This window comes from Poeciliopsis prolifica, unplaced genomic scaffold (assembly GCF_027474105.1).
Source record: "Poeciliopsis prolifica strain line A6 unplaced genomic scaffold, Auburn_PproV2 SCAFFOLD042, whole genome shotgun sequence".
Classification (NCBI taxonomy): domain Eukaryota; kingdom Metazoa; phylum Chordata; class Actinopteri; order Cyprinodontiformes; family Poeciliidae; genus Poeciliopsis; species Poeciliopsis prolifica.
The window spans coordinates 3,507,649-3,521,936 of record NW_026562417.1 but is presented as its reverse complement, the minus strand read 5'-3'; the positions used below and the strand labels follow the sequence as shown (position 1 = coordinate 3,521,936).

General features: G+C 43.4%; 1 protein-coding gene across 1 annotated transcript in view; it reads left to right on the top strand.

The window, feature by feature from the left end:
- Positions 1-200: 200 nt before the first annotated feature.
- Positions 201-14,288, top strand: part of ntf3 (neurotrophin 3) — a 32,287-nt gene continuing 18,199 nt past the window's right edge. The window contains exon 1 of the mRNA XM_055055570.1: positions 201-518. Coding sequence (XP_054911545.1) covers positions 501-518 — 18 coding nt within the window. The 5' untranslated portion in view covers positions 201-500. The remainder of the gene's footprint in view (positions 519-14,288) is intronic.

Below are 14,288 nucleotides of genomic sequence, written 5' to 3'. Positions count from 1 at the left end.
GCTCCACAGGTGTGTGTCGTGTTTTTGTTGTTGTTTCTGGAAACTGAACTTTTCACCTTTTGCGATACAAAAAAAAAGGAAAAGAAAAAAAGGTCACGTGCGTGCGTGACTTTTGGTTTCATGCGATACGCACGCCCTCACTCCAAACGCACGTTTCTAATTCGGTGTCCTAATTCATGTCAGCAGGCTCTCCAGTGACAACAACGGCCAGAGCCGCATGCAAGCGAGACAAGCGCCAACAGCCATCTGTCCTTTAAAAGACAGAGAGAGACAGAGAGAGAGAGGAAGAGACAGAGAGAGAGAGAGGAAGAGAGAGAGAGAGAGAGGAAGAGTGAGAGAGAGAGTTGCGCACACCCTGAGCCTCTCCTCTCCCGCACAGATCCAGTGTGGCGCACTGATAGGCGGCAGTCCTCAGAAAGTGGGAAGTTTTCGCCAAAAGCTTCTGTGTGAGAATTAATCACCTTCATGTCGACTCTGTTGGATACTAACCCGCCGATGCTATGGTTACCTTTATTACGGTAGGAGCACTTTTTCTCCCCCCTCCTGCTGCCTCCCATCCCCCCCTTCCCCTCCTCAATTGTGGTGCTTTTCTCCAGTGCACAAAGTTCTTCTTCTTCTCTTTTCTTACTTTCAAGACAGAAATTTGATCCAGTAGAAACAGAGAAAATGAACCGAATCCTCCAACAGCTCCGTTTCCAAAGTTTCCAAAGACGCGCGCTTTGCGTTTCTGACAGATTTGGAGCTTCTTTTTTGTTTTGTCTTTTTTTTCCCTTTTAGGCTGAAAAAGTTTCAGAGACTGTAGATTTCGCTCTAAAGTCACACTTTACATTTGAGTTCCTTCAGAAACGGGCCGACCGGCTCGTTTCTGCAGGCCACAGTTGAACTTCGTGAGGAAAACGAAGCAGAACGTGAGACGCGCACCGTGCGCTCCCTGAAGGCAGCGCAGCGTGGACGCACTCAGTTCACTCGCCTCTCTGGCTGTGTGCAGGTAGACAAAAGGGATGGGTATTTCCAAACACACATGTGCACACGCACATACACACACCGGAGCACACACACTCCATTAGTTCTCAAAAGTCTAAAGCAGGTGCTGCAGGGAGCGCGCACCAGAGCGGTTCAACTTGCGCCTTTCGGACTCCCCACGCGCTAATTGCGGAGGTCCCCGTGCGCCGGTTTGTAGGTGTGAAAGCTGATCTGTAACAGATGAGACCCAAAACAAAGGCGGGCTGTGTCTTCAGCAGGGACGGGGGGTATTTGTCCCCCTCCTCAGCCGCGCCGCCTCCCACCGCATGCGTGCATAATTGTTTTTGGCGAATGCAGAAGAGACCCGTTCAGAAACGATCAGACTGAACGTTCTCTGGGGGAGTTTAGTGATCTGGGACCGGAACAATAAAAACGGTCTACAGTAAGTGAAAGTTGAAAAAAAAATTTTTTTTCTTCTTCTTCTTCTCTTTTCTAAGTTTCCTCCCCAGTCTGCAGTATGTGTGGGCGTTGGGGGCCCCGTCCTGCTGCTGCAGGGGCCTCGAATGGAGGTGACTTGGAAGAAAAACAATAATGTAACTTTATGAATCGGGTAATGGCGCAGAGAGAGAGAGAAGCACAGTGTACCTGCTGCACGCTGGGAGTCACTGAGATAAACAGATGGAAGGAAAACAAAATGGGGAGTCAATACGACCCAATGGGGGGTGGAGCTGATGGAAGGTGGAGCTGATGGAAGGTGGAGCTGATGGAAGGTGGAGCTGATGGGGTGGAGCTGATGGAAGGTGGAGCTGATGGGAGGTGGAGTTGATGGAAGGTGGAGCTGATGGGAGGTGGAGCTGATGGAAGGTGGAGCTGATGGAAGGTGGAGCTGATGGAGGTGGAGCTGATGGGGGTGGAGTTGATGGAAGGTGGAACTGATGGAAGGTGGAGTTGATGGAAGGTGGAGCTGATGGAAGGTGGAGCTGATGGGAGGTGGAGCTGATGGAAGGTGGAGCTGATGGGTGGAGCTGATGGAAGGTGGAGCTGATGGAAGGTGAAGCTGATGGAAGGTGAAGCTGATGGAAGGTGGAGCTGATGGAAGGTGGAGCTGATGGAGGTGGAGCTGATGGAAGGTGGAGCTCATGGGAGGTGGAGCTGATGGAAGGTGAAGCTGATGGAAGGTGGAGCTGATGGAGGTGGAGCTGATGGAAGGTGGAGCTGATGGAAGGTGAAGCTGATGGAGGGTGCTTGAAGTGTAAGGCCGACGTCAGTTTGTATCGTTGACATTTTGTGTAATAGAGGAAGACAGGAAGTAGCTGCGGCTCCATTAGAAGTGGCGCTGAGCTTCGTCGACGTCCTGCAAATGTAACAAAAAACAACAACAAAGTTTCGCTTAAGTAATGGAGACATACGTGGCGTTTACATTAATAAGTTTGCTTTAAATCAATTTCAATACAGCAAGAAGAAAATAAACACCCTCACCGCAGCGCCCAAGCTTTTTTTTTTTTTTTTTTTGAATTGCCATGTTTTAATCAAGCGTATTTATTTTCAAAATGACAAATTACTAAACTATGAGTTCGATGGAAGCAGCTGGTGAGAACATGCTCACGTTCTAGTATTCATCCTCCTCTGAAGAAACACCTGATGATTGATGCTGGGTGATGAAAACGCACACGGCGGTGGCTGTGTCATGCTGTGGGCTTGCTCTTCTTTAGCAGGAAAAGTCAAGTCAGTCACATTTCAGCAACAACGCAGTTCAAAGTGCTTTACATCATCAATTATTTATTTTTAATTGCTACGAATCAACTTTGAGAAAATGATTCCCGCAGCATGATGCAGCCACTCCCGAGTGTCATCAAGAAGATTGACTATTTCACTCTGAACTCTGCCCGTTCAGTAACGGACGTATTCATCATCGAGTGGTCGGCTTTCAGGCTTTGACGCTTCATTGCCGTTGAAGGTGCTGCGGAAATGTTTTGCCTGCGACGGAAGCCCGCTCTGCGTCCGACCGGGTCGCGTTCCGCACGGTGTCACGACCCCGCTTCCAGAAATCTGCGAGGAAAAGGTCTGATAACAATGACCTTCTCATTTGAAACGATGCAACATTTTTGGCCAAAATCACGTTTGGCAGAAAAATGACAAAAGTCTTGAGCTAAAACCTTCCTGCAGAGCAGCAGGGCTTCTTCACCGCTCTGTCCTCTGGAAGCACTCAGCCCTGTTTCTTGTCAGCTGCCTCTGCTTTTCAGAACGCCAGCGGCTCTCCATAATAAAGTCAAGTGGGACTCGAGTATTTTAAAACAATACAAAGGTTTGTGTTAATGCGACGTGAGGTCAAGAGCCTAAATTATGACGGTTTTCTGACCCGATCTTTTACGCTTCCCCAAGTGTTTTCCCCCCAAGTCGGAGGTGAGATCCCCGGCATGTTCTCGACGCTTCCCCTGCTGTTTGCTCTTCCTCCTGTACTGCCTGCTCTGCAGTCTGACAGCCCTGGCTGCTCTGGGATGGTTTACACATTTAGCGGAGTGTTTATGCGCTGCACATTCTTATGACTAGTTGGAGCAAAACACACTGCGAGGACGTGGATGAGTGGACGTGTGATCGGACGCGGCTCTGTGCAGCCAGCCTGGAACGACCAAAAGTCTCCCAGTGACACAGGAAACATATGATCCCTTCAACCCGCTGTCCGGATCTTTACCTTCACTTGTTTTCCGGCTCCGTTTACATCCAACCTCTCTGTTGTATTCTTGACCTCTGCATAAAGTACTTGACCCTGATGCAGCTTATGAGGATATATAGAATCTTGTTGAGAATTGGACTCGTTATGTGATGAATCCCTACTGAAAAAACTCAATTAGTCATGTTCAGGCAGTTGGAGAATGTGGCTCAGTTGTCCTCCAGCAATCGGAAGGTTGTAGGTTCACTTCCAGCTTTCTCTTGTTGGTGTGTCCTGGGGCCCTGCAGTTGACCCCATATTGCCTGTGTGGTGTGTGAGGACGGCAGTGTAACGCGCTTTGAGCGCTCAGTCTGTATGACTGGAAAGGTTCTGCAGATATTCTGTCTACTGACCGTAAAGGAATCATAACTAACACTTTTAATCTGCAGATGGTACAAAAAACAAAAAAAATCGAAGTCAACTTACATATAAGTCCAAACCACATCAGCAAGTCACTGCACACAACTATAAAGTTGAAAAAACACAACAGCGTTTACAAAATTTAAGAGGCAGGCCCCAAGAGATCGCTGATTCAACGACATCACTTTTGACAATGTGCCAACAGACTGTGATTTTTTTTAATTTGTAGTTGTTCATAAACATCAACTGCAATTTAACTTAATCTGTAGTTGAGCAACGACTACAAATTAAGGATGTTGTGTTTCCCTAACTTGTAGTTGTCCGCGGTCAATTGTTGTGTCTTCTTAATTGGTTCTTGATCTTAGATAATGTCGTGTTTTTTAATATGTCGTGTTCTTCCATTTTTACTTGTGTGGAGTGATTTGCTGATGTGGTTTGCACTTCTTGGCCACCGTAGATACGCTATGTCTTTGAGCCCATCTAAAACCGACCCGGTCAGAAAGGTCCCGTTTGTTTCTCTCCTCCAACCTGCTGTCTCATCCCGCTGACCCCTGACCCCGCTGACCCCTCACCGCGGCGACACCTGACATGCTATACCTAAGGTATTCCAGTTTCCTTTGAGCTGAAGCGCCGCGCTAACAGACCGCAGGCGGACTCACACGCGGCCCACCAGGAAGTCCCACCTCGTTATCTCCTCAGAAGGAGACGCCCTCGGAGTGACACATGACTGATGGACCCACCTTTGATATGTGAGCCGGCAGATGTTCGGATGACCCGGAGGCGAAAGCTGCTGCTTTCAGACGCATTCTGAAGCTCAAACCGCACAAATCCAATGGCTTGTCCGCACATTTGGTTTGACCTCAACGCCGACGTCACGCTAATCCTGGAGGCAAACAGAACAGAGAGCTGGTGTTGGTGGGTTGACCCGCTCATATTAGTTTTTGTGGTGAGACGTCTGGTCTTTAGAGCGGCATGTTTCTGTTGTTGCAGATAGAAAAAAAAAGAGAAAATTTCTCCCCAAAACAGACATTTTTCACGTTGATCTCATGAATTTTCTAGAAAAAAAAAACCTTACAAATCCCTTTGTTTAAAAAGTCACAAATTATGCGTAAAATAGCTCATAAATTTTGAGATTCATTTCAGAATTAAAAAAAAAAGTTGAAAGTGGAAAATGTTTGCGGTAATACAGCGCTGTAGGTTTTGATCACCATGACGATGTCACTCCTTTAACCCGACGCTGATGTGACATCATGTGATTACGTCATCTCCAAATCACCTTTGGAGAAATTTTGACCCACTTTTCTTTGTAGAATTGCTTCATTTAGCCACATTGAAAGCCCTGTTTGAACTAACTCCACTTGATTTTATCCAGCCTGGACTTTGACTAGGCCATTATTTAGTTTTTTTGAGCCATTCAGAGGTGAATCTATTGGTGCTGCAAAGCTTTTTTTCTTTTTCTTGAGCTTAGGGTCATGAGGTGACTGACGGTCAGGCTTTTTTCTCCTTCGGGGTTTTCTGTCAGATCTGTAATAACGGCTCCGTCAGTCACAGGAAGTGATGAGGTCATGAAGCACCATCACACTGCCACTGTGTTAGTTTGAAATCAGATCTAACAACATGAACATTTCACAAAGTTTCTCTTCTATGAGTCCACAGAATATTTTCCCAGAAGTCCTTGGGCAGAAAAAGAGAAAATTAAAATTAGTTGTCAATTTTAGAGCACTTCAATGTGGAAAATCTTTTAGTTCTTCCAATAAAAAGTTTTTGGGACGGTTCTTTCGGCCGAATAAAATTTTGTGCATGGAAACACTTTCTTTTCCCAACGTCCACGTCTCATTATCGGCAAGCAGGATGTCGCCACTGGCGCAAACCACGAAGAAGACGGCGACAGGAAGTAGTTGGAGGACGATGGTGTGGCGTGTTTTTAATAACTCGAGTGAAAAAAACGTACTCACGCCTGATTTTAACTCCATTTCTTATGTAACAAAAACACACCAATCGTGAAATCATGGGTCAAGATTCATTTAATTTATTTACCGCAATCGGTTTAGGTTTTGGTGAATTGGGACAAAACACAACCGTTTCTCCACATCAGCAACAGTTCAGTACGTTGGGCTTCAAGTGAATTTCTTAACATTTTCTTTGCAAAAATATCCGAGACAAAAAGAACCGCGGGTGCTCACACTATCACGGACAGCGACTCTGAAATGGGTCTCATGTTTTCATGCCAAGGTTTAACATCATTCTGATGATGGAGCAAGAAAAGGAAGAGAGATTTATGGGATGCAGTCCGTCCCACACAGGAAGCCTTTACTAATTTTCTAGTAATAACTCATTTTTTTCTTTTTTTTTCTTTTGACTCCAAACAAAAGTTGGGGAAGCCATTACAGCCACGTTTTTTTGGGGTTTTTTTGCCGCCAAAAAAAAAACATGACGGCATCAGGTATGAGAAGATTACGACAAGAAGTCAAGTTGAAAATGTCTTCACTCCCTGAATTTGACTTTGTTTGAAATTTGATGCCATTGATTGATGTAACGACGTGACTTCCTGCAAAGGGAGTGAACCAAATGGAATTGGAAGTGCAGCACGTAGCTCTCGTTTAATTTACATCATTTCAATGTCGAGGTCAATCGTGAATCTCATTTATCTGTGAACATCTCTGGCTAAAGTGAAACATTTTGCCTCTGGAAACATGTAGGACTTTTAAATGTGTTAGTTGTGTCATTTTTAGCGTTACTTTTGGAAATGCTGCTGCTGCTGATTGACTTCAGTCCTTCAGATTGTTGATTGTTCAAAACATAAAAACTTAATATTGTTTTTACCATAAATTGTCCTTCTTAGGATTTTTTTATGTTTCTTTAACCTGAGGTGTTTTCCTTGCAAGGTGGATTGTTTTCTTTGCAGCTTAAATTTTTGTTGAGTTTTCAGTAAGAGCAATACTGGAAATCCAGTCAAAGCATCAACTATTAACCTGACAAAGAATTTAGTCGTTTGTGTTTATTTTGTGAGAAATGCACAGGAAATGCAATGAAACATCCTTTCTTCACCTGTTTATTCTCCATATGGCTCAAACAAATTCTTTCTCGTCTTCTTCCTGTACATATGGAAGCTTAAACTCAGACATGAAAATCTGGCAACAACAGTTGAGGTTCCATTACAAATGTGCGCAAAACTTTGCTGATATTTCCCTAATGTCAGGAAGAAACACAATTTTGAAATGGCAGTGTTTCCAGTAAATAAGAAACGCAGTTAAAAGTCACATGTGAATAAGTGTGACACACAAGACAATTAAAAAACATCATCATCCTCCAACTACTTCCTGTTGTCTTCTTTGTTGTTTCCGCCAGTAGTAGCATCCGGTGGTTGATCGCCTGACTCGTGACATGATAAAAGTGTTTGCAGTTTTTCAAAATACAAAAATTTCCATGAAGCAGGAAAAACGACCTCGGCCTAAACTTTTCCATTTCTTACTGTGTTGAGTTTTTTTTCAAATTTGACGTGTGTCCATTAAAGCAAATATTTTATTTTTGGAATTCTAATTTGCTCATCTTTTATGATCAATGGAAAGGCAGCTTGTGTCCCGAAACTCACTGGTTTTCACACCTTTGATGACCCGAGATAATAACTGCATTGCAGCTCAATCTAATCATAAATCCTCAAATCAGACTCTTGTGAGACGAGTAGAGTCTTGTTTTTGGGAGTGCTTTACACTTCATGGGTTAGCGGGAATATTTGCTGTCTAATTGCTTTATCCTGTCTAAAAACGCAGTAATGAAAGAAGCTTTCACACCAATTTTTTTTTTTTTAATTTCTATGTCTTAGTTTAGTGGTTCAGTTATTGGATTTACTTTCTGTGCTTTGAGTTATTTGGGGAACTGGAAAGCAAAGCCGGTTCCTATTTTGACTTTCTTGTTTTCCACCTCGTTTGACAAAGACTGAATAAGGAGCTATACGTCTGCGGCCATGTGACGTGGATTAGTGTTTGCAATGTGTTTGTTTCACTGAAACCTTTCAGGGTGGAGCAATGCACAGTCGCATGTCCTTCAACGCCGTCCTGGATTGTATTTCGCTGTAACGTTTGAGCTTATTGTGCAGACTGGTGCGGTGAGCACCGTTCTCCAGTGAGTCATTAATTGCTAAAAGCTGAAATGAATGCCCATTGGGGGAGGGGGGGGGGGGGAGATCTACTACTGTACAATAAATTTGTTTTTTTGTCTCCTAACTGCCTCTCCGGTCCGCTCTGCTTAGGTAGGCCTCCTAGCTGGATGTCACATGAGTGACAGCAGAACGGTGGAAGTGAGGATGAGACATGAGAGGAACGACTGAGAGCCACAACTGGATCAAGTTCAACTTTGGCATTTTGTGTTATGGACAGAGAGAGGCTGATAAGAAAAAAGATTATAACATTTGGGTTTGTTGTAAATTGAATAAGGGATCATGTGGATGCAGCATGAGCTCAGTGTTAGCTTTCATACATGCAAGCAAATCACAGCAGTTAAGAGAGGAGATTACTGCGTTTACGCAAATTCAAATATGGATGTTTTTATGTCAACGGTAAAAAAAACAACATGAAATACGACCAAATTCACAGTCAGGCTTCAGTAATGTCTTGTATAAAAACGTCAGTGTATCGTCAGGCTCGGTTGTTGTCTTGTTTGAGGAAATGTGGTACATCCTTTGCTTGAGGGAGGATTGTAGACAGTGTGCCGTCTATACTGCATCGACACGTCATGATGTTGATCCATTTCCTCTTGAACAGAATCTAACAGTAATATGCTAAACGTGTGTATCTTCGGATTTGGCTTTAGTGTCAACGTCGCATTCTGTTTGGTATTTTATGGATCTTGCACAACTTGCTTGTTTGCCCCGGGGTCGGCGGAGGAGGGGGTGGGTGCAGTAACCCGCTCTGCCTCCATTAACCCCTGTTGCAAGTTGGCACGAGAGACAGCAGGATTTTCTAGAGATTAGCAAGATCACAATCACAAGAGAATACAGATTGAGTTGTGCGTAAGACCACAATCCTCCTTAGTCGGTGGTGGAGTGTGGCCTCGTCCCTGGTCTGCTATGTGAATTAGTCAGGACCATCGGCGGCCACAGACTCTGCTGGGTCTCCCAACGTCAGACCACCTACCAAACACAGATGCTGGCTGACTCTTTGTTTCGCTCTGCAGAAGTCAGTCTTGCAACGCGACATACCAGGAGACGTTTGTCTGTCGGATCATGTTGTTGGGAAAATCGTTGCTTAGTTCAGAAAGATAAACAGGAAGAAGCTGTGTGTAACATGCAAATTTAGGGCGTGTTGCCTTGATTCTTGTGCAGTTATTCACTGAACAGGCAGCCACAGAGCTCCTTTGTGACTGAACCAATCATGGACATGGACACGTGTTCTACAAACCAAATGACATGAGATGGATGACAGACGAAGTTGAAACACATTCCACACTTCTGATTGTCATCTTGGTGTAGAAGAACCTTCAATATAAATGATTGAAGTCGATCTACTGTTCTGACAGACGAGACGTTTCCTGTTTATGACAATGAGCCGTAGAGAAACTTCTTAGGTGAAGAGTAACGTTGTCAATACCCATGGCTTGTAACTGCAAAAAATTCTAATGTCAGCTCAGTTTTCTCAAGCAGTAGCAAAATCTATCAATCAAGAACTCCAGTCTACCACCATTCAAGTCAAACATAGTGGTGCTCTTTGGTTTTACAGCCATTTGTGAGTTTTGTGGGTGGTGTGTGTGCGTCCAGGATGGTGGAACGCTGCACACACACACACACACACACACACACACACACACACACACACACACACACACACACACACACAAGCCAAAGCCTCTGCTGAGCCCTGCAGTCTATTCCTGCTTCAGTGATTGTATTAGGCTTGATGCTGGATTAGCTCCCCTGATCTCTTTGTCTGATTTTGTTTGGTAAACTATTACTGCTCTGTCCCTCTTCTACCTCGCACAACCTTTGCTGGCAATCCATTTACCCCATCTTACTGAGTTTGCAGATAGGACATTCCCCGATCGTCAAACTTGCTCCTGAGCTCCGTGTTTGTTTGCGCTCCCACCAGGAGGCTCAGCTGGAAAGGGGCGCAAGAGGTTGGGGTGGGGGGAGGGGGATTATGGGACGTAATCTAAGATTTGTCTGGATGTGACTGCAAATCAAAGGAGTTGAGAAACATCAAAAGAAGCAGAAGATGCATTTCAAAAAGAGGCCAGCCAGAAGGGGAGACCCTCACCACTGATCAGCGTAGGTGTGTGGGGTGTCAGTCATGTCACTCTCTGTCAGATGTAGAGTACAAAGAGAACCACATCAAGGCAACGCAGGCCTCCTCTCCTTTGTACCTAAAGAAACCCAGGCGGAAACGTTACCCCAAGCAGCCATACTGCGTCTGTCCGGCCTGTTTGGAGAAGAAAAACGTGGATTAAGGGCCTTCAGTTTTCTGTTACTTCCTCTCTTTCACCCAAGCACTAAACCAATAACCACCGTGTTTGCTTATCCAATAGACCAAACTGTGGCAATCACTCTCAGCTTGAGTGTGAACAGACTCCCAGCTCACATCGCCACACAAACAATCCCGCAGCTGCTTTCACTTCTGATTGCCGTCTCTGTTTGAAGTGTGACAGCTGAAATATGTTTTCTCCTGCGCTGTGCTATGTTATGATGATTGCTTTTACGCTGTCGAGGGGGAGTAACCTATTTCTGATTCTCTCTGTAGGACATGTAAACTGTGAGCTTGGAAAGAAAGAAAAAAAAACTCTTTAGAAAACGGGGATCTGTGTCCAACTTGGCTGCGGCGACAAAGTGGGAATTGGAGATCCAGAGTTTCAGAAGAGACAGTTGGAAAGTGACAGTCAAGGATCCAGATGCAAGTAGTTGGAAAACTATTCATACCCCTTAAGTTCTTTTCCGGGGTGATTTAGGGGGTTCACATTTTGCCCAGGAACTTTACAAATTCTTGTTTTAATTAGTTTAGGACCGACATCAAGTAATCCTTTCAGCTTTTCCTGACATTTCAGCAGCAGTTCTGTTTGTGTTGCTACCGGCTTTGCAAATCTAGATCCTGATTTTTATTATTATTTTTTTTTCCCAGCTCTCTGTGCAGAATAGCTCAAGTTCAGACAACATCAGCAGGAATGTTTAGGGTTGTTTTTCGGCTGGAAAGTGAATATCTGCCCCAGGCTCAATTCTTCTTCAACCTCTAACAGGTTTTCTTTCTGTCGTCCCTGTTTTTAGTTCCATCCAATCATCTCCGACCGGCTTCAAATTTTCCTGACAAATCGGCGTTATCTAACAAAAAAAAAAGAAAAAAAAGTGACTTAACTCTCTTGGGCTAACCAGCATGTCTGGTTCTGTGACAGATGGATTTTGTATTCACAGTTTTGCTTCGCTTGGCCACTTAAAAGCAACTGTCACTGCGAATGAACACAAACCTGAAGCTGGGAGTGTTTCTTCCCAGAATGACAGTCTTAATCCATGGAGAATAAAAGATCAGAAAATGATTTAACTTGTACGGGGTATGATGCGGCGTTCCGCACAATGACGATATTATCAAACCTGAATGACTGACTGAGGTTCAAAGTTTCGGACCGACTCAGTGAACGCATCACATCCGCGTTTCGACACAGATGTGGTGCCAACATTTTCCCAAACCCGATTGGCTGATGGAGAATTGACTTTTACAAGAAAGAGTGTTTCTGCGCTTTAATATAAATAGAGACGATCTTAACCACGTACGACTACATCACAATATTTCTTTTCAGATTATAGTTTTGCTGTCTGCTGATCAGCTGTTACAGTGCAGAGTGCTAACTTCATTTAATAATAAAGTTTTCAGGTGATTTTCAAAGCATGTAGGATTCATGTACGTCACAGACTGACAACATGATGTGACTCCTACTGGCCAGTTCAGGTACTACAACGACAACTGCAACCATTCCTCTACAATTGGCATCACTGTAAAGTAGTAGACTGCAGGCTAGCTACCGTGACAGATAATCTGACAAATTAACCAGTTTAATATTATCTGAATGTTGGTAAAACAAAAAAAAAAAACATTGTGCACAATAATTGACATCCAGTGTGTTACTCAAAACCTAAATAACAGAACATGTTATAAATAGGCTCCTAGTAATTTGTGACCTGGATGCTCCTCCTGCAGAAAAACAGCAGGATACTCCCACCCTGTTCGTCAACAGTGGTTTTGGCCACGGAACTGTTTTATAGTTACCAAGTCTAATTCTTATTGTTGAATCAGGAGCACAAACTTTTACCTTCTGCCCGAGTCGTTGATGCAGTCTTGGAATAATTCTGGTAGGCTGGAATCTCCTTCTTGTTTATAGCTGTCAGACTTTAAAGAAAGAATTATCTTTTAAAAAAAATTCTGTTATTATTATTATTATTGTGGTATTTACCAAATGGAAAGATTTTTTTTATAAAACTGACGTAAGACATTAAATGTTCAATGTCAGAGAAAAATAAATGTGTGTCTTATACTGCATTAAAAATGACTTTGACTGAATATGGTGAACTTTTGTAAACGTTATGCTCAGAGCAGAATGTTTTTTTTTAATGGTGTCACTTTATGTTTCTTAGTTGGAAATTGTTCTCGGCTTTTCTTTTCATCCTGAAAGGTGAAATCGGTGAACTCCGCTGGCAGTTTCAGACTTTTCCAAAGTGAAAATGTGATTTATAAGGTCACATTATAAATCACAAAGGAGAGAAGAAATCAGTCTGATGCCCATCAGTCTTGTCTGAAACATTTACAGTATGAATTTGTGCTCATTTATTCTAACTTAGCATTGGTTTCTGCTAATGGGTGAACCTGCTGATGGACAGAAAGCAGCTATAAAGTCCAAACTCTGGCCAAGACACAGACGTTCCCATAAATTCACTGTTACGCAACCTAATGTTTGAAAGCAGCGGCATATGAGTTGATGCAATTCTCCATTAAATTGTCCACTTCTGTAACTTCGGTGCCGTGTTTGTCATCGTCTCTGGTTAAAAATGACGCTGTAACTGAATCAGTATGAGTCTCATTAGTTTGCAGCGTTTAGAGTCAACAGGAAATCCGTCTTCTGGCGCCTTTTTAAAGTCCGACCACTCTCGCTTGCACTCAAAGTTGTGACTGTGACATACGTGAAGGAGATATACCTGCAGGTGTGTGAGGACCGGCAAACATTCCGTCCTCAAGCGTTAAGAGCTAAACCATCTCAGAAACGTTCCTTTGCATAAGATTCACTTTCTCTCCTCCGTCTGAGGCGCACAGCAACGTTCACCGCAACAAAGCCACTTTCTTTCTGCGTTGACACATGCAAGGACACAAACCCGTTTTTTTTTTTCTCTCTTCTTCTTCTGAGGAGATAATCAGCCGTGAATGCCGATGAGTCACCTGGCTCAGGGCTGCGAAACATTCAGTGTTATGACTGGAATTCTGCCCTTCCCTGCACTGACACCCTGTGGGGTTCAAAGACGGGGTGATGAGTGGTGGAGGTGGCAGGGTGAGCTACGCGCCTTCGCAAGGCTCGTCCACGGACTCTTCAGGGTGTCGTATTCGCTTGGGTGAAACGCATTATCAATTACAGATCAAATTTTGCCAATGAGATGCTGCCGTTTTTGTTGAGGCTTTGATGGGAAAACTTACATTTCAAATCAGAATGAGAATCATTATGTGTATGAAAAATCGATTCATGCAGATGGCTGATGTGTTGGACACCCTGTGAAATAATGTCTCTCATCTGAAACAAAAATACCCACTTACCTTTAGTTGAGTGGGATGTGAATAGTAAAATAAATCCATTGAATGAATTTCTAATATTCTAAGCAAGATCAGCAACTCTGGCAGTGTTTATATATTTATATTTCCAAACTGAAGAAATAACATTAAATATTTAATAATATGAATACGATATTTAGGGGCCTGATGGAACATGTACATTATCTCAAAATTCATTTTTACTTGAAAGTTGTAGTTTTTCAAGGGCAAATATAACTTTTGTTCAAGTTAGCCGTTTAGCATTAGCTTCCGCTTCACACTGTGATGGTGTAGCGCTTTAGCGCTCGCAGAGTCATTGTTTATGATTGGTGTTTTAGGGTTATTAACGCAACTAGCATTTTAGTTAACTGTGCCCTGACAGATTTATGGAAACATTCAGATTCTTAAAAAAGTAAAAAAATAAAATAAAATAATAAAAGTAGATAGCAATAGACTTTATACAGCATAGGGCAAAATTAATGTCTTTACTG